Genomic DNA, 27,294 nt, shown 5'->3' with positions numbered 1-27,294 from the left:
TATGGGTTCCTTATCTGAAACCTGCAATTTAAGCTTTTTTACAATGAGTCAACTTTTTGAGCCTTTTTTCCACTGTTTCTTCTACCTTGTTTTATAGTAGTATTATTATTAGAAAGACGACTATATAATTTGGGCCAAATTGGGACATTTTGAAGATGCAAGCGGATGCCACCAGTAACTACACCAGTGTAAAGAGGAACTTCACTGGGTAATCCAATATGGCTTGCCCCACATCATTAGTGACTGTCCCTGCCTGCCTCCTCTCATAGCAATTTTATGCTCCCTGGAGCAGGATCCCTTGCATGTAGGAGATATTTAATAAACACTGGTTGAAATTAATGTATGTACAGTAGCAACTTTAGTACTAATTGAAGATTTGCTGTATTTTTAATGTCTTTTTTAAGATTGAGGAAATCTGGTACCATAGCCTATTCCCCATTCCCTCAAATGTAGTTGAGCTCATATTGCGATCTCAGGGTAACACACTGCCTTTGGAAAGGCTTGGGGCATATGGAAGCTGTCGCACTGCTCTCTACAGACTGCCCTCAGCCAGTGAACAAGAGCGACCCATTGATCTCCTCCCCAGAACAGGGGTGGGGCCCGGAAGGGACCAGACTGCAGCTCTGGAGAGGGTGAAGTCGTGAAGAGGAGTTAGTAATGTTTGAGATAGGCTCAGAGCCTGCATAGGTGGTGCGATGATTAGCAGGCATTTCTCCAGGTGGTTATCCTAATCCAGAGTCCCTCGTCACGACCTGTCTTGTAGCTGGTGTCTCATTTTGGTATTTGGATTCTTGCTTTCACTGATTATGCAGCTCCTGGGGAAAGAGACTGTGTGCTTGACATGGAATAGGTCTCCAATATGGTTCTAGAAGTGGCTTGAATTCAGATTGATTAGGAAGGTGTCACTCTGAGAAATATAACTGTGGGATTCACTTGATGGATGTCTGAGATTCTCTCTAAGTATCAAGACAAGTATGTGATTCACACAGGTGTTTAGTTTTAATGTTTTGAATAAAAAACATTTTTCAAGATAGGGTCCTGCTATGTAGTCCAGGATGGCTTGAACTCACTATGTAGCCCAGGCTGGGCTTGAATTTATAATCCTCCTGCCTCAGCCTCCCAAGTGCTGGGATTACAGGCATGCACCACCATGACCACCTTGTATTTAAAAAAAAAAAAGAACATAGCCATCAAGTTGGACTTTCATCTTCAAAGATGACTGAATTCAACCATGGAAGTGTTTTATATAGGCATCATCTTTAAAATGGATGTTGTACTAAACCAGTGGAAAGTCAAAGAGGCCTTTAGGATCATGAGATCAAGCTCCCTCTTTGGATAGATGAGCAAATGCAAACCGGGGAGAACGGGAGATGCCTCAGGGTCCCAGCACATTAGCTTCGGAGGAAGGAGTCACTTTCTGCACCTTAAGCTATGATCTTCCTGCGTCACTGAAGTAAAACAAGCTTGGCCAATTGCGAATACTGCTTAGTGTTTAATTGAAAAAAAACCCTTGAAATCTACATTTTCTTTAAGCTTTATGTAATTTGTCCTATAGAGTAAACTATTATACAAAAGGCTTCCCAAGAATAACTAGATCGTGCTTGCTTTTTTTCTGTTTGTTTTAGGTAAGCCTTGCCAGTGATCCTAGCTGTGTTGAGGAAATCCTGCGGGTGAGTTTAAACTTTTATTTCTGTGCCTGTTTAATAATGAAGCAATCTATCTCTTAAGCTGTTTGAAGTCACTACTGTTCCCTTTCAAGGAGTGTCATGATGAGAAATCCTTATATCACACTTCAGTACCCTTCTGCCTGTGCCTCCTGTCTCATTTCTCACCTGCCCCTCTCCATTCTCTAGTATCACTAAGTTTCTGTCCACCCCCAAATCCTTCTTTGTCTTCCTTTGGACTCCTGGACAGAGACTCACCACCTTCTTTAGGAGGCTTTCCCTACCCAAGCACCATAGCCTAACTTTATCTTCCTACTTTTGGGCATCTTAAAAGAACTTTACTGCTGGCTCTTATCATGCTGTTGATAGAACATGGTTATAGAAATTGTGGCCTCTAGCGAGGGGATGAAATAGGAGAGACAGGCTGGAAAAGAGACCTGCGAACAATGCCCTGTTGGAAATATTCCTTATGGCAGTGAATTTATGTATGAGAGTGGCATGGAAGAAGAGCAAAGTTGAAAACGGTGGCTCTGACTTTCCCTGCAGTAAACAAACCAAATGCAAAACCAAAGTTGCACCAGAGAAGGGTACCTACCTACTATCTCTGAATATTAGCATCATAAGACAATGTGGTACCTCAAACATACAAGTCACAGGAGTGAGCTCCCGCCTCAGTCTTACCACTTGTCACTTCTGTGACTTTGGACAGATGACTTTATCTTTCTGAATGTCCCTTCCTTGTATGTAAAAGAGGATAATAACACTTGCCCTAATTTTCTTATAAGCTACCAAGTGGCTGATAAATGTTCATTATTGTGATAAATGATGACTAGTGTAGCCATGTACAAAAACGAGGAAGCCTTTCTGTCTAGAAAAAGGGAGGAGGGAGAAGAAGCAGAAGTAAAATAATTTCAGATGTGTTGTGCATGTGTATCATAAACCCATAATATATGTAAACACTGTACGTCGTAATGAAAATGGGGAAGGGGATTTAGAGATGGAGAGAGGGAGGTGGGTGGGGAAGGGGAATATAAAAGAATTGGGCTATATTATGTACAAATACCTACTCACCAATGTGAATGTAAACTTCATGGACTGCAAACATACACTAATAAAATAAAATTTAAAAAGAAAACAATCTATGCCACTGAAAATTCAGCAATCCCTTTCCTCACTTAGCAGTCACTCTAACTCCCTCCTGAGAACTTTCCCCAGGTAAATACCTTCTCCGCATCCCAGTGTTGGATGCAAATCCTGTGAAATGCAGCCAGAGGAGTAGTGAAGGCAGAAAGCTGTTGCTATCAGGTACCTGCCACCTGACTTCACTCCCTGCGTGTCCCTGTGCCTGTTTCTGCCCACAGACATTGCTACTATTAAAGGGATGACTCATACAACTCTGATCAGTGATGAGACTGTGGATTAGAGATATGCTGGCCCTTTTGTAAGATCAGACAAGACCCCCGCAATCCTTCTGTCATCTGTCCCTGGGGCTCTGGGTCCCGTGTGGAGGCAAGGCAGCCATTATGAAGTCCATCAGCATGATGCATCCTGGGAACTCACTCAGTATGTCCTTCCCGTTGGGTGGACATAGGGAACATTCACTTACCCTTTGCTTGCTTTGCAGTCACCTTCCTTAGAGAAAGGCACGATTGAAAGCACTGCCTTTTGCTACTCTTGACAGTCAGCTTGTTTTTCTTCTTTCTCTCCTGAGGTACAGCATAAATGAAGTCAGTGAGGTCTTCAGCTTGATTCCCAGTGGAATACTGGACCCATGTGAAATCACTGCCTAACTTGTCACTCTTGGAATTCTCCACTGAAAAGCAGCCCAGCCCCACTGCCTAGGTGGTTAGCACAGTGGCTAAGTGAGGGGAGCAGGGCGATCACCTGCCAGACACTGGTGACTCCAGTCCCTGGAGAAGCCACTTAGAGAAATAGCAGAATTTCACTCAAACATGGAAAGAAAGGCAAATTGTCTTAATAAGCTCATAAAAGATAGCACCCTTGGAGAAAGTAGCAAAAGTCCTGTTGTTCTTGAAAGTCCAGGGAAACATACAGGGCTGCTTTTATTTTTTTTTATTTTTGGGGAAGGGCTATAGATTGAATAGAATTCTTTTGTTTTTCCAACAACACTGTTAATGAATGGGCTTTCCTTTATTTATTAAAGAATGGAATGTTTCACTCCCCATACTTAGAATAAAACTAAGCTTTCTGAAGTTTATGCCCCAAATTTTATGGCTAATTCTTAAATTTTTATAGACCACATTGTATGTCACAATGGAGTGTGCTTATTAATTTTTTTAAAATCACACATTCACATTCTGGTTGGTTTGAGGTCTTTGGATGCCTGTGGGCTCTCCCACAGTAAGTAGGTGCATTGCCCCGTTCCGCATCTGCCTCCTTCTTACAGGAAGTGCCTTTTCTCTTTCTTTCTACCACTCCTTGACCCCCACAGTACTTTTCAAACTAAGTAGAGTCAAAAGTAAGGTCATCTTTTCACTCTGAAGCCAAGCTATGTGGAAGAGGGGCACCAGGCCACTCGAGGAGGAGGAGGAGCAGGAGGAGCAGGAGGAGGAGGGGGAAGAAGAGCAGGAGAAAGAGGAAGAGGAGTGGGAGGAAGAGGAGCAGGAGGAGGAGGAAGAGGAGCAGGAGAGGAGGACAGAAGAGGATGAGTTGGCTGCTAGTTACTCCTGATTTCCCGTCACTTCTCAGTCTCTTCATGTTCATCTCAAGAGCAGGGGTAATACTCTCTGTGCCATCTCACTGCCCTCCTCCAGGGAAGAAAGCTTTAAACTGCACACATGATTTGCATTTTGTCCATGCAAATCTCAGTCTGTCTCCGCTCCTGTCTTTCCCAGCTCCCTGATCCCACTGTTCCCCCTTTACAGCCAGGCAGTGAACACATGCAAACCAGCTTCCTCCCACGCCAGGACAGGCTGTTTTTATTAACTGAGTACAACGCATCTGGCCTCTCCTACTCACTGTGCCTCAGTCCCGCAGGTAATGGAAATACTTTCACCTCGTGCATTTTATTTGGGCCCCCTTTCTCCAAGAGTGGTTAAAAGTCAAACCAGTTGGCTTGCTTTGAAACCCCTCTCACCATTTCTCTGATGATCGGCCCAGACCCGCCTCAGAACAGGCCTTCTACTTCTCTTTCTTTGCCCTCCTGGTTCTTATAATTCTCTGCAGTTCACCTTGTCCGATTTCCCAGCACTTTCCCTCTTGTCCCCATGCCCTTCCAGGTACAGTCATACTACAACAGTCACACTAAAACAAGCTAACTCAACCTCATAGGACAACCTGAGTTTTGCTGGCAAGTGACTGCTATAGGAAGCAAGGTAGTCCCTTATTAGTTCAGAAAATCAAGGATCAGAGGGGTGAAACACCTGCAGCCAAGACTAGGGCCAGCCTGTGGCAGAAGTAGAACATGGTCTTTCTTTTCTAGATCTAGTGAACTTGGCGCTATACCCAACTACAGCCACCTTATTACAAGCCCCACACTGAGAATTTCTTGATTTAAAAAAAAATGCTTCAGACAAGGGCCAACATTTCTAGAAACTTTAAGAACACTAGCAGACCAAACTAACATAAGCAGGCCTTACCAATTATTTCTTCCTTCTTGCCATTGTTTCATAGTTTCAAATCTCACTTCAAATAATAATAAAGACAGCAGTAGCAAATTTACTACTACTAATAAAAAATAAGAGTAACATGCCATCTGCTGTGTGCCAGGCACAGCCCTTAAACACATAGGTCTTTGAATCTTTACAACAACTATCAAAGAATGTACTGTTGGTTACACACTGCAGACTGGGAAGGAGTGAGACCCAGAGAGATGAAGCAGGTTGCCCTAGGTCACAGATCCCCAGGTCTCTGAGAGCTAGCTTGTTATCCGTTCCTTTTGGTCCTCTTGGCTTGCCTGAATCCGTCCTTATTTAACAGGCTCCAGTCTGCTCTATGATTATTATTGCACTGGCATTAACCAATAGTTCATTTCTGCTGTCGTTGTTTCCTCAATTTGTACAAATTCAGTCGTGCCAAAATAATTTCAAGTAATTTTTCCAACAAACCAGAGTCTGTCGACATACAACACCTTTCCACCAAATTGACCTAGCCTCAAACAAGCTGAGTAATTCAGATGTCTTTGCTACCTTTCAAGCATATTATGGTTTATTATAAATTTTACAAATCAGAAACGTAAAAGGCAGCAATATGTGTGGAGCAGCCAGCTTGTGTAGTTGCTTCTGTCAGCATGCCAATTACTCTTTAGAGTCACGCTACTCTCAAGTGCAAACAGAAATGAGAAATAATAATAGCTCTGGCCCCAGTGATGGCGTTTTGCACTCATCTAGCATATGAGTGATTCCTAGCTCGCTCATATGTAGTAATATGGGCACCACCAGCAGCTTCTCTGCTGAGTTCCACCGGGCTTTATAGATCCTAGAGTCATTATTTCTGGGAGAGTTAAGCCAATGAGTGTAGCATGCTCTTAACGCCCCTAACTAAGGATAGATGTTTGGTGATTATTTGTTCTGCACTAGTATGATTTATTTGTTCCTAGCAATAATTCACTTACAATGTAAACAAACTATCAATTAAAAATTTTTCTAGAGTCAAACATGCAGATAGCTTGCTTCTCTTAGATTTGATGCAGAACAGATTGTGTTTCCTGCAAAGTACCTTCTTCAGTCGATAATTTCATTGGCAAACATCTGTAAGGGTAATTCACTGTTTATGAGGGTTGCTGAATTTGCTAGCTAGAATTTAGAGACTTGATTTGATAAACTGTATCTTATGATTTCTCTCTGCCATATGGATCGGGTTGGTAAACACCTACATGGGCACCTCTTTTTGATTACAGAGTGATCTGTGTTTACACCATTCTAAATTATGGCAATTCTACTTATTAGGTTGTATTTTAGTTTACAATTTTAGCATGGCAGGAACTTACCAAATAATTACATCACAACAATGTACAGTGCTTGCCATTATTATTATTATTATTATTATTTTACTTTTAATGGGGAAACAAACGAAAAAGCCCATCTTGCCAGTGAAGAGAAAAATGCATCAGGGAACAAAATTGGTCAGATAATTAGGTCTGAAAGGAAATTTGATTATATTATCATAACTATGCAGCATAATCAAGCACCTTTCAGTAGAATTTCTTTTATAAATTTAACCAATCATTAGGCAATTGATTTTATATCCTGTCAAATTAATGTATAAATAATTTTCAAATTGGAATCATGAAAACGATTTTCTGTATAACTGTCTTAAATACTAATCCTTCTGGAATGTTTCTAAAAGCAACTATCTTGTTCTGGTATGGAGTTTTAAAATTATATTTTCTTGAAATGGTAATACAGTGTTCCTTCCAAGAAAGACAACAGTTGCTAAATTTAATTTAGACTATAATTAATGTTAACATTGATGGAGTGAAATAAATGAACTAACTAATGATTGTACCCTCTGCTAATCTGATGACTAGCTCTTATCTAATGACACCGGGAAATATGTAAATTTGTCAGCAGGTGAAAATGCCCTTGACTGGGTAAATTATGTGGAGTACTACCTTTTCTGAAGCTCATTCAAAGCACTAATGGACTTAATACGTAGCATGCATATGTAAGGTGAACTATTCATGGAACCAAATTAGCCCACGAGAGATATTACCCATTATTTGCCTCCTAGTAACCATTTCCTCTTTTCTCAAGCACAAATCAACCCAGAAAAAAGATGCTAAATTTAATTACAACAACTATTACGTGAACAATGTAGGTAAGCTATCCAGTGTGCTTCCAAATGCACTTAGAGCCTGTCAAGCAGTTTAAATATTTTCATGTGGAATTTGGGGGTTTATAGCTAGTACATGAGGTGAATTTTAAATGATTTTACAGATGTCATTGGGAAAGTAAGTAATGTGAGTAACGAGGTGCCTGGCCCAGTGAATCATGGGAACGTGTCAAACATGGAGAGATGTCAGGGAAGAGATGATGTCAAATACCAGTAACTTAGCAACCCAGCATTTAGCTGCCTGGGGAGTGAGCATGAGTAGCCCCTTTAAAATATCTGAGTAGATATATGAGTCCCTATATATCTTAGGTGTGCTATAAAAATAAGTCTGTTTTCTGTCAACCTGCTCCTTTTTGTGAATATGGTGATTTATTATTTTCTATTGAATTGAATGATAGCAGGTGAGAATTTAAGCCATGTGTAGAATTTACACCTGCTTTCTGTATCTTGGGTGTACAGAGAGGGTAATGAAACAATGTATTGGTTTGCCAAAAAGCATTCTAGGCTTATCTGAAAGAAGTAATAGCTTCCAACTGTTGTTTGAGAGCCAGCCTTTTTCTCCCAGCTGTGCTAGTGGGATTGGGCTGGGGGAAAGAGGTAATACACAGAAGTGAGCCATTCCATTCCATTCCATTCCATTCACATCTCTGTGAAGATGCTACCAGTGTCTGGGAAAGCAGCTTCTCACAGTCAGTTTGGTAGGCACCTTTCACTTTTGAAATGACAAAAGAAAATAACTAAGCAAGTCTTGCTTCTTCTCTTGTATGTCACTAAAGCATTAAGGCACTTGGGAAAAGTAAATGTAAACTCCATAATTGATATAACCAGAAGTCATCCATAAACCTAAGCCATAATTTAGTCTGTAAAGGGACTAAACAGGGACTAAGCGAGGAAGAAGCCAAGAGATGATTCCTATAGTCATCAATCTGGGACATAGAAACACTGATTTCCAGCATAAAATGCAAAAACAATCTTGGGAAAATAGGAATGGATGTAAAGGCTGGAGATAGAAGCTTCCATGGATCAAGTTTGAGACATATTTTGAGAAATGGGGAAGGCAGGATTAGATGAGAAATTATGTAGATAATTCATATCGGTGGAAAGCAGTTGGTGAGGCAAGGTGAAATAGTTACGTACTCCTTGCAAGTATCCTGCAGGGCCAAGATTGGTTGATAAAAGAGAAGTAAAGGCCAAAGGAACTCAGTCAGCCACACAGCCCTGTGCTCTGATGAGAATTCCAGCTGGGCTGGAACTGAGCCGCTGCCCTAAATGGTCCTGAAAGGGCTCTCTCTTGTCACTGAAAAACTAGTAACAATTTAAAAAAGAATCTCCAGAATTTCTATGCAAAGAACATATAAACACTCACACACATGCATGTGTGCACACACACACACACACACACCAACAGCCTAGGAAAAAAGTGTACCAGAAAAAAACTTGCTGTGAAACAAATTAAAACAGTGCTCAGCATGAATTAGTTAAAACATGAAGCAAATATATCTAAAAAATAAAAAGGAAATTATCAATAGAAGAGCTCAAAGATGCTTTCTTTAAATGTAGATGAATCAAGAGATTGAATTTATGAATTATGATTTGAAGTTATTTCAAGTAATAAATTAGGATGTTTTTCTAAATGAAACAATACCAACAATAAAACAGGTAATTTATCCACCTAATCTGATGGAGACAAAACAAGAAAAGCAAAACTGTAAAACAAGGACTAGTAAAGAAAAATAACCTCAAATACAGAGAAAAGTAAGGCTCATGAGTGATAGTTTTCTAGTTTGCTCAACTCTGTACAAATAAATGTAAGCATGTAGATGGAATGGATATATTTTCTAGTAAAATACAGATTATAATATCACTTATGAGTGCTGATGCAAAGTTCTTTAATGAAATACTATACATCAGACAGCACTTCAAAGGATGCGTGCTAGGACCAAGAATGTAAAGTTTATCCGATATTAAGGAATTCATTAGCATAATATGTTTTATGAATAGAATACAAAAGGAAAATACATGGTCATCTTCATATATGCTAAAGATACTTCACAGATGTCAACACCAATTCTTTATAAAATAAAATAAATAGAAATATCCTTAATGTCATAAAATATATCCACCTTAACCCAAAAGCTGATATCACATTCCATGGGGAATCTCTAGAAGCATTCCCATTATAGTCAAGAAAAAAGACTACATGTTATTTATACCACTATTTTTTTTTTTTTGTACCAGGGATTGAACTCGGAACCTTGTGCTTGCAAGGTAGGCGCCAGAACCACTGAGCTACCTCCCCGGCCCTATACCTCTATTCTTTAATGTTCTAGAGGTCAGGCAAGAAAATGAAGCAAAGTAATGAAGTAAAAGGCATTAATATTTGTGAAATATATATATATATATATATATATATATATATATATATATTTCTGGAAATCTTAAAAGAATTAGCCAAAACGCTATGATGAATAATACAATTAAACAAAGTTGCTATGTGCAAAATAAATACAGAGAAATAATCTTTATATAGAAAGCAACCAACTATAAGATGTAATGTGCAAAATGACTGCATTTATGCTTTATGAATTAATTCAACATGAAATGTGTCATGGCTGTATGAACAAACTAAGGCACTGTGAGAGACACTAAATGTTAAAGAAATGGAAGGGCATGCCACTCTTAGGTAGAATGAATATCACAAACATTTCTACTCTTCTTCTGTTAATCTTTGAACCTTATCTCACACCATACACCATTATTTCCAGGTGTATTAAAGTTTAAAAGCAAAAGCATAAAATATAAGGAGTATACATGGGAGAATTTTAAATATATTTTTTAAATTTTCAAACCAAGTCTCAGAATGAGGCAGCAGGGAGAGGAGGCAGTCAGGGGAAAGTTCAGCCTTTTGAGGAGACTGGAGAATGTTTGAAAGGGTCCCTGAAAGAGAGAGGGCTACCAAAGAAAATACTGTACAGAAATTTCTGAGGCAATCTCCAGGCTCCTCATGATACTGAAGACATCATTTAACATGTTCCAATCTGTAATTTGTAAAGTTTTTCTCCAGCAGTGCTTAGCTCATTACCCACTTACGAATAGGCTGACAATGGCCTGATACCCTCAAAGAGATTGAATAAGTTGTCCCAAATCACATAATCACCTAGCTGCAGAGTGAGCTGATGCAGGATTGAAACTCAGGTTGGATGCATGTACTGCTAGCATCCCTTTGTTACAGATAATGAAACTGAAGTACTCTGAGTTCAAGCAACTTTCCAAATTCAGGAGCTAACCAGTAGCAGAGCCAAAATCCATGTTTGTATCCATGACGTGTTCTTCCTTTAACCAAGAGAATATGGGACTGAATAGGTTTGAAGTGACTATTTCAGGGCTCAGCCCCTCATTTAGTGGATAGCAGTGAAGCTGAGACAGGTTGCTAATAATTCCATATGTCAGAATCAGGAAAACTGTTTAGCAGATGGTCCAAGTCTAATAAAAGTTTTCATAGGCATATTAACTACATGATAATACACTGGAGTCCACTAATGTTTAGAGAAGACAAGACAAAGTTAAGGAGTAATGCATATACTGCTCCAAAGTATGCCAATAGAAGGCAAATGTCTAGAGCAGGGATTGGCAAGCTTTTCCTATAAAGGGCCAGATAGTAAATGAGTTTAGTTTTTAGTGCATGTATTCTCTGTCCCAATTATTCAACTCTGTTGCTGTCCACAGACAATATGTAAAAGGATGGTTAAGCTTTATTTACGAAGACAGACAGTGGGCCCTATCTGGCCTGTGGTCACTAGGTTGTTGGCACCTAACCTAGCACATCCAGAACTCAGTAGTTAGATCTACAAACTATTCTACTCAACCACACTTGATGTGCGGTACTAATTTCAGCCGGCTCATTTTAAAAAATTACATTCAGTAAAGTTTTCCTTTTTTTTTTTTTTTTTTTAGTTACAGTCCTAGATCGCCACCTGTAACAGGATACAAAATAATTCTGACATCCCAAACAATTCCTTCATATTACCCTTTTGTACTCAGATCCTCCTCCCTGTCCTCAATTCTTAGAAAACCACTGGCCTTTCTCTGCCATTAGAATTTGGCCTTTTGCTGAATGTGTACTGTATATGGGTGGAAGCATATAGCTTTACTAAAAGAATGCAGCATGCAGTGTAACGACTTTGAAATTCACTTAAATGATTGCATATATCAACAAAGTGTTCCATTCTATTCCTGAGTAACTTCCCAATGCGTGCATGTACCACAGTTTGTTTACCCATTCACCCGTTGAAGGGCATTTGGGTTTTTGCTGTTTTTTTCTGATTATGAATAATATCGATATTAACAATCATGTGTAGATTTTTGTATGAGCATGTTTTCATTTATCTTTGGTATGTACATACCTAGGAGTGGAAATACTGGGTCATATGGTTTGTATGTTTACATTTATTTTAAAAATACTGGATTGTTTCTCAGAGTGGCTATACCATTTTGTATTCACACCGGCAGAGTATGGAAGACTCAGTTGCTCAACATCCTTGCCAACAATTTGTCTTCTTACTATTTTTATTTAAGCTTTTATAATAAGTATATAATGGTTCACCATTGTAGTTTTAAATTACATTTCTTAAATGACTAATGAAATTGGGCATCTTTTCATGAGCTCATTTTCCATCTGTGTATCTTTTTCAATGAAGTATCTGTTCAAATCATTTACTCATTTTCAAAATCAGAGTTTTGGTTATTTTATATTTGAATTTTGAGTTTCTTCTTACATTCTGGATATGTCTTTTGTCAGATATGAAATTTGTACATATTTTCCCCCAGGATGTGGGTTATTTTTTTTCCTTCTCTTAGTGGTGTCCTTTAAGAACACAATTTCTTAAATTTAATGAAATCCAACTTATTTTTCTTCTTCTTTTATGGATTATGATTTTGATGTCGTGCCTAACAACTTGTTGTCTAATCCAAAATCATAAAATTTGTCTCCCATATTGCTTATGAGAATTTTGTTTACATCATTGATCCATTTTGTATTAATTTTTGTATGTGATATGAGGTGTAAGTTGAGATTCATCTTGTTATGCTTCAGCACCATGTATTGAAAGACTAGCCTTTGTCTTCCTCCATTGGACTGCTTTTGCATTTTTGTAAAAAGTTGATTCACTGTAGTCATGTGGGTCTATTTCTAGACTTTCTAGTCTATCTCCTTGGTTTATGTCTCTGAGTTCTCACCAATACCATAAAGTCTTGACTTCTTTTGCTTTCTGCTAAGTCTTATGATACAGTAATGTATTTTATAAATATATGTTTTTCTAAAATGGTTTGGCTAGTCTAGTTCCTTTTCTTTTGCACATGAATTTCAGGGTCATGTCATTTACATTTACAAAGACTCCTCCTTGAACATTGGTTGATGTTCCATGTTATCCATAGATCAGTTTAGGGAGAAACAAATCTTTTAGTGTGTTGTTTCTTTCAACACATACATCCATTTGCTTTTATATTTATTTAATTTGGTCATCTCGTTTTTATAGAGACCTGGATGACCTATAATTCTTTGGCAAATCCATGTAATGGGGAAAAATCCAAACTCCTAGAAAAACTATGTTATTACAACATTATTTCTTATGGCAAAACACTGCTATGTATTCAATAATGGGAGAATATTTATACTCAAATTTATACACGAAGAATAGTAATCAGCCATTCAAAATACGGCTTTAGGGTTGATATACCAACATGGGAAAAAACAATCATAAACGGAATAGCTAGTCTAACATATTTTACGTAGTTATTATAGTTATGTAAAGATAGTAAAGAAGAAACTAAAGAAAAAAACTCTAAAGTGATAGTTCTTGTCCTGTTAGAGACACAGGACTCTGAGTGATTTTATATTGCTATAGTTTCTTAATTTCTACAATTTACATTACCAGATGCTGTATTTGCACTAGGAAGCCTGAAAAGGTTGATCCTAATCCCTGAGAAGCAATTTTAGAGGGATAGTATTAGAGCACTAGAAGGAAGAATGTTCTAGGGAAAGATCATGATTAGAAAAGTAAAGCTTGGCTCTTCTCGCTTGCAGAATGTTGTTATGTAACTTAAACTTTCCATACCTTGTTTACAAAATTGTGATAACATTGCTCATTTTCCGGGACTATTGGAAGAACTAAAGGAGAGGATGTACATGAAGCCCCTAGAAGTCTGCTTGGAACACTCAATAAGTACTAGATGCATCTTTCCTCCCCTGTTCTAAATAGCAGACTCCCTGAGGATTGAAGGGAGGGGAGGTGTTTGTCCCTGAGGGTATTCAAGTGGAGGTACTATATTCGCTCAGCTTCAAAAGGATAAACTCCAAAACCCTTATCTTGGCAGTCCTTTATGCCATCAGTCGTCCCAGCTTCATGTCTTGCCATTTCTCCCAACTGTGGGCCCTTTTCTCTGTCCTCCACAGACTTTTCCCCCTTTGAAAGCTCCATGTCCTCCCCTGACGGTGTGAATTGGTCTCTCCTTCCACCTGGCGCCCATCCACTCCTGTCTTTTCCTGGTGGCTGTTTGTTTACCCACGAAAGAGCCAGCACAGAGATCACTGATGTCAATGAATTAATTTGTCAGTCTTTCTTCTAGGTACCCCCAACGGCTTCTGTACACTTATGTTTTTTGCTTTTGTGTATAGCGAGCTGCCTTTCATGGCAATATGTGAGCCTTACTTGGACTTGATTGATGTTGAGCTTGTTACTGTGCCCTTTGGCCTAGCCCAGAAGCCCCAACCTGTATTCACGCACACAAAGGTGCCAGGTACAGGTGAATAAAAATGCATAGAATAGCTAGAGCCTGCTTAGTGGATGACTTAAAATTGTAAAAGAATGGTTAGAGAAAATGAATTCATAGTGTTATTTGCACCCAGGTACAATAATGATTTGATTTTCCAAAAATATTATCATAAGCAGATAATAATGTTTAGTGACTAGAACAGTTATATAAATATTAGACAATATAACGACTTCCTTTCTTATTTCTCCAGATAATATACTGAGCACTAATTTTTGTGCTATGATTTTCAATTTCCAATTTTTTTAAAAAAGAAAGGCAGGCTGTCACGAGCAGCCTCCACTTGAATGTGCCCGGAGCCTTGGGAATTGGACTGGTCTACACTGTCCTACAGGTGGGTCTTGTGAGCTTGTCTAGAGATTCTAGCAGGACAGCACAGCTGCTTGTATGCCCCTGCCTAAGGATGGGTCCTTCTTTATTGGGGCAGCTTGTCCTCTTTAAGCAAATGTCAGTGTGCAGCCCTGGAGGGACACACATGGAGCAATGTGGGAGACAAGGGACACTTGCCTAGCCAGTGAGATCAGCCAAATTCACCCTGGCCATCAATGAGATGTCAGGGTAGCCAGATCACCCTCACACTGTCCATTGCTAATTATTACTTAATGCCATTGGTGTAGCCCATTTATCCTGTTGTTCCTCAAAGCACAATAATGCTGGCATTATCACTTTCAACAAGTCATTGGCTAAAGGCAGGGCCCCATTTGCTACTACAGTGGGAGAGAAAATTCTCTCGGATAATATTTTGGTCTGCTCACTGTGCTTGTTATTGTTGTCTCGGGAAAGCAGTTTCCATAAGACGTGTTCTTGCCTCCTGAGTTTGCTCTGCTCCCCGCAAAGCCTTCCATTCCTGAGGTAAACGCACTAACATGAGCACACTCATCCAGCTTTCCTCTGGCAACGTGTTATTTGGCAGGGAACCAAGAGCTAATTGTAAAGGACTAAGGACAATCTAAAAGTCAGGTGAAGCTAAAACATCCCTGTTGCCTGGGTGTCATCGTTTTCTGCCCAGCACCCCTCCTATTTCTCAGGGCCTGTTGGATTTGATGGAATCCTGAAAAGCATGTCCACCATCTACCTTTGAAGTCTTCTTCCTGCTTTTTAACCCAAATGCCCCTGGTAGGCCGTCAGCCCCTACTTCTTTTGCAAAAAAGTGAATGGTGGGTCAGAGATCTGGGGCATCTGCCCTTGATGTCAGAGCTGGGCCTGCCAACGTCCTTGTTATGAGTGAAGACCTATAGCGTCAGCCTTGGGAGGAGCTGAGGTTCCGAAGAAAGTGCTGTGCCAGTGACACTGGACTGGCCACCAAGAGACCTCAGAGTAAGCCCCGAGCCTGCCGCTACCTCACTCTGTGACTCCGGTGGTCCTTCACCAGTGTATGCTTCAGGACCTGTAGCTGTACAGTGACCGCTGTCTTGCACTGTCCAGTATAGCAGCACAGCCACCTGTGGCCGGCTATTTAATTTAAATTAATGAAAACAAAAAGAAAAGTTCACTTCTTTGATCCTTTAGCCACATTTCAAGTACTCGGTAGCTACACGTGGCCAGTGGCTACTATATTAGCACAAACTGCACTATTTTCATCACTGTAGAAAGATGCGATGAACAAAACTGCTCCTAGGTTATCTCTTCAAATAGGTTCTAGGTTTTCCTTCTGAGTTTTACCATTAAATGAAACCAAATCTCATGTTACCTTTTAAGAAACTATTTACCCTTGGCAATGTTAGAGTATATCTGAATATTTCATTTCTGTCCTGAGGCATATATAGAACATATGGGCCAAATGCTACTCCAGCTCTGAGCAGTACCTCCATTACATAAGAAAGAAGCAAACATGAAGCTAAGTAGGTAGGCACATAGGAAGTGCAGGTTCCCACAAAAAAAGAGAAGTTTCAGGCATACATCTGGCTTCGTGGAGGCCTCAGGCATCTTCCTGCGGCTCCGTTCAGTGAAGAGTGGTAATTCCTTCAGCCCAGCTCTGGGAATGAGAGGATAGGCGAAATTCTGGAAAGGTCATTTTAGTAGAGAAAGGGTTCTACACAACCTAGGGTCGTGATGCATACTTACTCCCCCTTCCTCTCTCAGTGTCCCTTTCAGGCCTCCTCTAACATTTCATCTCTTGAGACATTCGCCTAATGTTCATTACTTTGCTCTGGTAATGTTAGGAGGAAGTTGTTTCCCTCCATGTAGTATGGGAACCCTAGATCTGGATTATTAACCTTAAAATGGACTGAGTCCTGAGAAAAGCCATTTATGTACAAAGTTCCAGTTGCAAGGGATAAATAAATTCCAAGTATCAAATATATAACATGATGACTATGGTTAATTATACTACACTGTGTACTTGGGATCTGCTAAGAAACTAGATCTTAAATATTCTCCCAACACCCAAAAAATTAACTATGTGAGGTAATGGATATATTAATTTGTTTGATTGTGGTAAACATTTTATGTTTATACACATTTTGTAACATTTATACACATTTTACCTCATATTGTATACCATATAATATAATTTTTATCAACTATATCTCAGTAAAGTTGGTGAATAAAAGGCATTCATTGGGATATATTCAATACATTTAATACACAAGGTACATTTAATTCACAAGGTACATTTAATAAATCTGGGCCTCATTCAAATGAGAGACAATGTATGGTATTTAAGCTTCTGTACCCAATTTATTTCACCAAACATGATGTTTTTGAGATGCATCCATTTTCCTACAAATGATTCAAATTTATCCTTTTTTATAGCCAAGTAGTATTCTATTATGTATAGATACCATATTTCATTATGTATTCATCCATTGATGAACACACATACAGGCTGCTTCCAGGATTTGGTTATTGTGAATTGTGCTGCTCTAAATATGGGTATTCATGTTTGACAGTAATATGATGTCTTTAGCGCTTTTGGGAAGACATCTAGAAGAGGAATATCTGGGTTAAGTGGAATTTCTATCTTTAGTTTTTTGAGGAATCTCCATACTCATCATCATAATGGTTATACTAGTTCGCATTCCCACCAACAGCATAGAAATGCTCCTTTTCCCTCACAGCCTTGTCACCATTTGCTATTATTTGATTTCTTTGTAATTGCCATTCTTTCCAATGTAAGATGAAGTCTTAGTGTTGCTTTAATTTGCATTACTGTAATGGCCAGAGGTGTTGAACATTCTCTCATTTGAGTAACACAAAGTACAAATAAAGAGCAAAATAGCAGATTGATAAAAAGCATCAGGGAGATAGATCTTTCATAAGTGGGAAGATGCCCAAGAGTCCAGGGGACAGGGGAAGGTGTGGAGGAGGAGACATAAAAAGATTTAAGATGTGTCATGTACAGGTACCAAATACCCACAATGAATGTGATCATTATATGTCCCAGACAGGAACAATAAATAATAACAATAATAATGAAAATGTGGGAAGGGATCTGGAGATGGAGGGAGAAGTGTGTGTGTGTGGGGGGGGGGGGATAAAATGAATCAAGATATGTTAAGTACATGTACCTACTCCCTAGGATGAATGTAAGTCATGTATTGCAAACATGGACTAATCAAATCAAATAAAAAATAAATCTATGCCTCTCCTTAGAGGTGGATTTATTTCCTTTGGTTTGCCATTTAGGTTATTACCCATATGCATGTCAGTGAATTGAGAAACTGGTGAGAGTTACAGCAGTGGTTTCAAAGCAGTTATAAAGTAGTTCTTAAAACTACCAAAATATGCAAAATATGGCTGGCATCGAGAGAGGCAAGGGAACGTGGGCCCTGCTCCCTGTGGGGCATGGTGGCAGCCACAGCCTGAGCTCAAAGCCAGGCACCCAGGGAGAGGTTCTTCAGCTGCATAGCTTTATTTCCAAGACTGAGTTATCTCATCTGTGAAATGGGAACAAGGAAAACTACATCCCTGGATTCTTGAGTGGATTAAAAATGGTAACATAACTGAAATGTGCAGTGAATTTTAACCACACAATCCACATGAGTGTCTGTTGGATTCTTATTCTGACTTTTCCTACTCTTTAGAAACTCCAAATATTTTCAAATCATGACCTTGAATTTCATATCTCAACTGTTTGTGGATTTTCAATTTGGCTTAGCCAAGAAGTTTAAGTTGCCCCTGTGATTTTCTTAATTATTAACTATGTGAGCCCCTTTCATGTCTTTAATACCATGCATGGTTTTTTTTTCATTTTTGACCATTCCATGGTTCATAAAGCACTTTGTAGCTTTTCAAATTGTCACATTTGTTTAATTAGCCCAGAGACCCTGCCATGTTGGTCTTTGTTGGCTGTATAACAGGCTCTGTGGGTAACTTGCAAATCCCTGACCAGGATGTTTTTTAAATGATTTTGCAATTTTTCCCTCTTTGAAAGCAAACAGAAGGAGCCTGGATGAGCAGGAGTAAGTGGTGGAGGTGGAGGGCAACGTGCTGTGGCACAGGTTGGCAACTGGCTTTTGGAGCAGAGCTATGGAGTTATTCAAACAATCTGAATCTCAGCCTGTGAGAGGTAGCTTTATGAGTGGGAGAGGAGCCTCCTTGTGCTTCTGATTTACTTTAAGCCCAGTGTTACATTTGCCCACTAGAACCTTCCAAGCAAGTGGTTTGTCAGGTTTGACATTGGTCTTTCTGAACCTTCTAGTGGGTGCTTTACTAAGTTTATGGCTGGGGGTAAAAGTATTGATCTGGTTACCCCAAGAGATGGCACAGGCTGGAAACATAAAGGTTTAAAGAGGACTTAGAGACAGCCAAGGGCAATGGATTCACACAGGGTAATTACGGAAGCTTCCATGGCTATGGGAGGAGTCAGTTGGAATGCCTACCTTCCTCATTGTGAGCTAAGGCTGTCCAGATGGGGGTGTCCTCAGAGGTGTCAGGGGGAAATTACTAATAAAAGATGCTTTGATACTGTAACAGGCCACATGTGTAATTGTTACATTTTTGTTTAGACTTGATCTTAACCAAAAGCCTGAGAAAAAAATACCTTTTTTTGTTTCTTTAGAACGATGATTAAGTGAAGAAATGCAACTTGAGATTGGAGTTGTGTTTAACCAAGACTTAGTATAAAATGTCTTCACAATTATGATGTCCAAAAAAACATATCAATAGCTACTCCTAGCTTATGCTGTTTGACAAGTGACTGTTTTTACCAAGGCAGAGAGGGGCCGGCTTTCTTGATTTTAAGGCAGGACTGAAGCTTTATAGTGTGCTTATGGGGCCAAGTTTTCTGCCCACACTGCTGGCCCCAAGGGCATTCATATTGAATTTAGAATGTTCTTTTTCTCCATCAATCAAGCACCCTTTTAGAAAACGATATGACTCTCGCTTGAGCTGCTTCTTTACCACTCTTAATATGGAATACAGATGCTATTTATTTCCCATTATTTGGAGTAATTGTTGAGTAAAATGAATCTGGGGAGAGAAGCACCTGTCCAGGCATTCAGGAATACCGAGCCGATTAGGAGCTTGGAATACCCAGAGGTGGCTCTCTAAATCAATTTCACCGGGGCTGAGGAATGGTTTGGATGTTGTTAGGTTCAGACTACTGGAAAGAGTTAGATGCCTCTGTTGGTTTATTTTTATTTTTATTGGAGGCTGTCAATGGGTGGGGAGAAGGCGGAGTGTTCAGTAGGCTGATATCTTGTGATAGATTTGTTAGGTAATTTCATGTGAATGGGACAAACGGGTTCTCTTTCTTCCCCTTGGTACTGTGCTTCTGTGGTTCTAAGATTGAAATAGCTATTTCAGAGGAAAGACAATTCCATGCAAATCATATTGGATGGAGTTCCCACTGTATTAGTGGCCTGGTGCCTTATTTTTACTGATTTCAGAAATAATGAGAGAGCAAAGCAACAGCCGAGTTGTTCACTGGGGACCTCTTTCCATGAAAATAGATATTACTTCTTTTTTCCTTGACAATTGAGCTTTTGTTCCTTCTAAAAGCAGTTGTCATGAACTCCTCATTACCATTTTTCTTAATGTGATAATTGTAAACTACAAGAGCGCTATCATGTTTGAAAAGCTACAGCAGCCCTTAGAAATGTAATACTAACACCTTGTATAATTCGTTGAAAAGATTTAGACTGGGGACTGCACAAAATGGATCCTTCTGCTCTCCTTGGCCTGGAGTTGTCACTCTTGTCTTTCACTTATGGTACAAGCTGGCTTTCTAAAAGGGAGCTCTGTTGCTTCCTCTACCCTGTGTTTCTCTCTTGCAATAGGAGAGCAACCAATCCCTTCGGTAATTTTGGTGACATGGAAACAAATTGCATGCTGTTCTCTTAACAAAACAAAACAAAACAACAATTCTTGACAGATTTGTTTTAGTTCTACTTTGAATGATAACTAATAATTGTCATTTTCTTACACTCTTCCCAATTATGAATATTCCAGTTACCCATGGCACATTCCTGAGCCTGGTCCAGGCTTCTGGCTCTTAGATGTCTTGCAGAAGCTACATATTCAATAAATGATTATAAATGTAGATCATTAAATGTGGTGCTGAGAGAGGAACCACTGAAGCTGTGTGAGTTTTCTGAAGTCGATTTGCCTGAGCTGGAGCTAAAGGAGCCAATTGGAGGATGACCATAAGAAACTTCTCCAGATATGAAGAGATAGTATGCATGCCATTTCATCCAGTAAAAATGACTCTGACAAAATGTGGCTATAATGTTATGAAAGCCTGAGGATGTGTCTCATGCTAGCATATTTTAAGTGATGGTCATTGGATGTAGTTGGTAGCAAAATAATTTGAAACAGGAGCGCTGGAAACTCAACAGAGCAGTGAAAAAAATGTCTTTTGAAAAGAGTAGCAATGCTCTTTTGTCAAAATTAGCTTCTTGATGAAAAAGACAAGTTCAAGGGTTAGAAATCTAAGAGCTGACCATCAAGAAACCTCAGAATTCTCAAATGCCTACACTGGACCACTGAGGAGAACCTCTATTTCTTTTTTTGCTTCTGATCTTTGCAAAACAGTTTCTCAATAGCGAGTTCTTACATTTCTAACCCTTGAACTTGTGTTCACATTGCCTTTACAACAGAAGCCAAACAACTCAGTGTTGTTCAATCTAACTTTTCCTAGTGGGGCAGCCAGTCATCTCTTCTGACCGGTTCAACCTCATGTAGAGAAATGTGCCGATAAGGACTGCAATTATCAGATAAGGCGATCATCTGTTGGGGGAGTCAAAGGGAAGGAGTGAATTTTGTCCAGTGTATGGCTGTTGTTTTCTATCTGTTCATTGTTGCCTTTGTAAATGTTTCTTTGAAGTGTCTGAGGGTAGCGTGCCTTAGGAGTAACAGGTCTAAAAGAAGTTGCATAGATGGGCTTGGCCATACGTGTTCCCATTACATGCAGTGGGTAAAAAAGAATTGATTGCATCTGGCAACAGCAAGGAGCTAGCTTGGTTACTTTCTGAAGGGGGACGGAATGAAGCTGCAGGGCACTGCTCACTGTTTCCCAATTGTAATTTAGAGTTAGGCTCTTTTTCAGTAGAACCTTGGTTTCCAGCTGCCAGGATAAAGGCAGCCTATATGAGCCAGACTCCACCTATAGTCAGAACGGGGGAAACTTCTAGATTCCCTTAAGCAATTGCCCGCACAAAAGAGTTTAGCAGTCAATTACTTTCTTAAAGGAGCACTGCCAGAGATTTTATGCCATGTCAGTGAACTTGTTAGTGTTAATTTTTAATCTAATTGGTCTTTTGGGGGTACTCTGGCAGATGACATTTTGTGTTACCCATTGTCACTCCATAGCTGGGAAGTTGTATTTAATGTAACAGTTGATTTTTGATTTCCTCCTTACCAATGCTCACACAGAAATCAGTGCTGCAGTCTCAGGACACTGTCTTAGGAACATTCCCCCAGAAGAATATTCATTCAACTAAATGGAACTGAGCTTTGACCACTGAAGAGGCTTGGCAGGAATAGTTAGCAATCAGGCCCAGGAAAGTGTATGGTTCCTGTGTTGTTAGGCTTTCCAAGAGCTGAGCAAACTGTGCTTTCACTGTGAGACAACAGTAGGCTCCTCTTCCATTGCCTCCCCTACCGCAACCCTGGAATAATGATGAATTCCCTTGGCCAATTTGGTCAGCCATACTATATGCCATGCAAAAAAAAATTATGCAGATTCCATTTTCCATCTTCTCATATATCTTGTTGACTATTCAAAGGTAAACAGTGCAATGACTGATTATGTAGGGGCAGTAGAGTTGCTCCACAACTCCCTACGCTGTCTTTCTAGGAATCTCATTTCCACAACCCTAGATAGGGTCAATCTCAACTTAGAGATGTGCTGTTCACTCACAGCCTTCTAAGACAGTAGGCTCACATGAAATTTCACATGACTGGAATTTCTTCCTTATTGTGAGCTCAAATTGGCTCTCCAACAACTTTTACCCATAAGGCTAGTCCTAACCTCTTGGTCAACAAGTCACAAACCTCTTCGACCAGAACCTTTCTGCAGACAGAACTTTTCCTAGCAGTTCTCACTGTTGTAGTAGCTGTCTCTTGGAGAGGACTGTTGTATTCCCAGGTCACTGCTGAATGGGGCATCCAGAACACTACCCTCTGCTTCTAATGGGATCTTCTCCATGCAATTTCCAACAGAACTCTAGCATTCAATGCTCTGAACATTGCACTTAATGTCCCTTGAGTTGGCATTGATTCTTTTGGCCCTCATATTTACTTGGAGATGATCAGCTAAAATCCTGGGGATTTTTACCCCATGCATTACAGCTAAGCTGGGTGGTCTTTCTCATTCAGCAGTTTTGTGCTTGGCTTGTGGGTTGTAATTGTAGTATTCATTTATTCCTGATCAAATTCATCTCATTGGAGTAAAGCTGCTGTTGAAAGATCTTTCTAAAGTTTGATTGTTCGCAGCATAATGTCACCTGTAAGTTTGATAAGTGGACATTTTTAATGTTCTTTTCAGTTATCAGTTGAATGATGTAATATGTTTGAAAGCATTTTTGCAACTGAAGAGCTCTATTAAAGGTAAGGCCTTATTACCATGAGAGCATAATGCTCAAAGAAGTAAATCAGACACACAAGCTTAAATAATGCATGGTTTCTCTTATATGAAAACCCCCAAATATGAATAAAGTGCAAGATAAAAGAGAAAATAAGAAGTAGGGAGGTAGATCATACTCAAATGGAATGGGGATGAAGAGATTGAGGGAAAGGGAAGGAGGGGAGTATAAAAAGGATTAAGGGGTGTTATGTACATGCACCACCTCCACACAAGGAATGTATTATGTTCTTCAAATATGTACTGATAAAAACTAAAACTAAGTAAGGCATTATTATTATCCATGCTGGTCAACATTAACAGGGAAGGACTGCTAATGACAGAGCCCTTCAGCACACCTGTAGAACCTTGCCTGCTAGGTTAACCTTCTTACTCAAAAATCTGTGTGAATCCCTGGTACCAAAAAGAAAGAAAGAAAGAAAGAAATCTGTGTGAGCTTATTCCACCATAGCATAGTTGTGCAGCTTTCCCATCCCCGTCCTGAGCTGCGAGAATTCTATGGTAGGTTTGACAAATGCTCTGCTGAAGCCGAGGTATGCTGTACCCACTTTTCCAGTCTTCCAAGCAGAGTCCCATTTCTTGAGCGGCATCAGTGTTCTACACTGTGCTCTGACCAGGGTTAAAAGGGCTCTTGGGCCCCACATACAGAGCACATGCTGCATGAGCATCTTCAGGGTAGAAACGACTTGTTTTGGAAAACACAATGCTTGGCTTGAGAGGTACCACAGAAGAAAGAGGCCAGTATGTCCTTGCCCAGGTCCTACTCCCCCTTCCCCCTAAGATACATTTCTTATGGAACAGCCAAGTCCCCTGGCTTTGGCCAAAGGATTCTGTCCTGAGGCCCTTGTCCTCCAGAGACTTCGGAACAAGACCTGCTGGGAAGAGCAGGCAGGTTGGTGCTCATGTTCCTGCAGTACCCTCACAGCAGTGTAGCCGCATTCTGCAGCACCACCCTAAAGGTGGCAGCCTGTGCAGACGGCACTGGAACATGAATCCTCTCCCAGATCTCTCCTTGCCTCCATTCCCTCTGTAAGCCTAACTGCAACCCCGCTCTAACTCCTTTCCTCCATTTGGTACCAACAGTAACCTGACTGCAAATAATGTGCCGATACTTGCTTCTGTCTGCTATGGGGGAGAAACAGTTTCTCACAGGGCAGTTAGCAATCGGTAGTGCATTGAAGGCTAAGCAGGGACGTGGCTGCACCCCTCCTGAGGCTGTGTCCTGGGCATTCCAAGGGCGCTAATGCCTAGCTGCTCGCCCCCCGACTCCTGCCATCCTCAGAGTACTGTCAGGGACTGTGGATAGGAACGTCCTAAATAATTTATTTAAATTTATTCAAACACATTAGGTTTACTTGGAAGTTAATACCCATGCCCAATTTGTGGGGTGTGTCTCTGCATGCTCGCGTGCATGTGTGTGTGTGTGTGTGTGTGTGTGTGTGTGTGTGTTTCTGAAAAAGACAGACCATTCGCTAAAGAAGCAGATTCGATTTCTAATGTGAAGACCTCACTTACATAAATGGAACATGTGAATTCAATGTTTCCAGAAAGAAATTAGTTTTGGAGAAGAGAGATGCTGAAGCTGTACCCCTAGGCTGTGTTGGCTTAGAAGACTGCCCAGCATAAGCACAGTGCAGCCAACAAATGTAGTGTGTGTTTAAATAAAACATTATTACAGTAAAAGTCATATTGCTATTAATGGCCCTCAAAAATTTCCTCTTCACTTTGAACACATTTATCCTAGCTTTTTTGCCCCTTTCTGAAGCAGTTCTGGAAGTCTTCTTTCATGAGTGTTTTTAGTCGTGGTATCATGGCTGCTTCAATGTCCTAAAGCAATTCGAAACAGTTCCCTTTTATGGTCATTTTCACTTTGGGAAAGAGGCAGAAGTCTCATGGTGCCAGATCTGGTGAACAAGGTGGATGAGGACTCATCACACTATTTTTATGAGCTTAACTTTCCCTTAGATGGCACTTGACAGTAGCATTCAACACATTTTTCATCATTCCTCATAAAGACATTGATAAAAGAGGACTGCCAGAACTGCTTCAAAAAGTGGCAAGAATGATGGGATAAACTTGTTCAAGGCGGGGGGGGGCATGTTTTGAGGAGATTCAAATAATGTGTCATGTATTGTACTATTTTTTTTATTAAATTCTTTTATTGGTACACTGTAGGTATACAACACAATTACATTTCTCATTGGGAATTGTACCTTTACATAATGCATCTTGGTTCTTATTTTTTCCCCATTCCTAGCCCTCCCTTCACGCCCTCCACCCTTCCCTATTTACAAAGACTTTATTTCCATTTTTTCCATTTCTCATCATGTTTCCTTTCCCTTCTTTCCTTTCCCCTGCCCCTCCCACTACCCCTACCCCTTTGGACCTTTTCTGCCTATTTTGCATTATCGGTTATTCATTCTAATCATTGGTACATTTTAGGTACACAATATAATGCCATTCATCATTGGAAATTTGCACCTTTACATAGTCTCTCTTGTTTCTTATTTTTCACCCTTGCCCAGCCCTCCCTTCAACCCCTCCATTCCTCCCTATTTACAAAGATTTTGTTCCTATTTTTCCATTTTCTCATATTAATCCCATTCCCTTCTATCCTTTCCCCTAGCCCTCCCACTTCCTTCCACTTTGCCCCTTTTCTTCCTATTTCACATTACCTATTATACATTTTAGTCCTTATTTACACTTTCAGTTTCTCACACCAGAGAAACAATTCGGTATTTATTCATGTGTGTCCTATTTATTTCACTTAAGAGTATCGGTTCAATGTGAATCCATTTAGCTATAAATGTCTCTAATTTCTCATTTTTTATGGCTGAGTAGTACTCCATTTTATTTAAAAAAACACATTTTCTTATCCAGTCTCCAGTTGATGGGCATTTGGGCTGTTTCCAAGTTTTAGCTATTACAAACTGTGCTGCTATGAACATGGGCACACATATATCACTGTGGTATGATTCTTTTAATTCTTTGGGGAAGATCCCTAGCAGGGGAATAGCAGGGTCAAATGGGACTTCCAGTCCTAGTTCTTTGAGGTATCTCCATACTGATTTCCACAGTGGTTGCGCCAGTCTACACTCCCACCAGCAGTGGAGCAGGATTCCTCTTTCCCCACAGCCCCTCCAGCATTTGTTATTGGTTGATTTCCTGATAGCAGCCATTCTTTCTGGAGTGAAGTGGAATCTCAGCATTGTTTTCATTTGCATCTCTCGAATGACCAGTGATATTGAATATTTTTTCATGTATTTATTTGCTATTTCCACTTCTTTGAGAAATGTCTGTTCATTTCAGATGCCCATTTTTGGATTGGGTTTTTAAATTTGGGAGGTCTGATCTTTTTAAGTTCTTTATAGATTCGAGATAGTAGACCTTTGTCTGAGGAAGAGCAGGTGAAGATTTTTTCCCACATTTTGGGTTGTCTCTTTACACTGCTGGTGGTTTCTCTTGCTGTGAAGAAGCCTTTTAATAAGAAGAGATCCCACTTGTTGATTGTTTGTGCTGGTTCACGGGCAACTGAGGTTTTGTTCCTAAAATCTTTTCCTACACCTATGTCTTCAAGGGTTCTACCTAACCTCTGTTCCAACTGGTTCAGAGTTTCTATTTTAATATTTAGATCCTTAATCCATTTTGATTTTAGTTTAGTGCATGGTGAGAGATATAGGTCTAGTTTTAATCTTTCGTAAGTTGAAGCCCAATTTTTCCAACACCATTTATTAAAGAGGCTATCTTTCCTCCAGTGAGGGTGTTTGGCCCCTTTATCGAAGATGAGATGGCTGAGTGTGTCTGGCGTTGTTTCTGCATCTTCTAATCTGTTGCACTGGTCCTCAAGTCTGTTTCTTTGCCAGTACCATGCTGTTTTTATCATAGTAGCTTTGTAGTATAGTTGCAGGTTGGGGATTGTGATACCCCCTGCCATGTCTCTGTTACCTAGAATTGCTTTTGCTATTCTGAGGCTCTTCTTGTTCC

At 39.9% G+C, this 27,294-nt stretch overlaps 1 protein-coding gene across 10 annotated transcripts in view; it reads left to right on the top strand.

The window, feature by feature from the left end:
* The window catches only part of Aff2 (ALF transcription elongation factor 2), a 475,133-nt gene that overhangs the window by 287,906 nt on the left and 159,933 nt on the right, over window positions 1–27,294 (top strand). For 8 of the 10 annotated variants that reach the window (XM_021249150.2, XM_021249151.2, XM_021249144.2 and 5 more), the window contains one exon: window positions 1,626–1,670. The exons of the other annotated variants lie outside the window; for them this stretch is intronic. In XM_021249150.2, the coding sequence (XP_021104809.1) occupies window positions 1,626–1,670 (45 nt within the window). The remainder of the gene's footprint in view (window positions 1–1,625; window positions 1,671–27,294) is intronic. 10 annotated transcript variants of the gene reach the window in all.

Source organism: Heterocephalus glaber, unplaced genomic scaffold (assembly GCF_053883595.1).
Source record: "Heterocephalus glaber isolate CG9 unplaced genomic scaffold, H.glaber_assembly_v1.0 deba00001762, whole genome shotgun sequence".
NCBI classification, from domain to species: domain Eukaryota; kingdom Metazoa; phylum Chordata; class Mammalia; order Rodentia; family Bathyergidae; genus Heterocephalus; species Heterocephalus glaber.
This window is presented reverse-complemented; position numbering and strand designations above follow the sequence as displayed.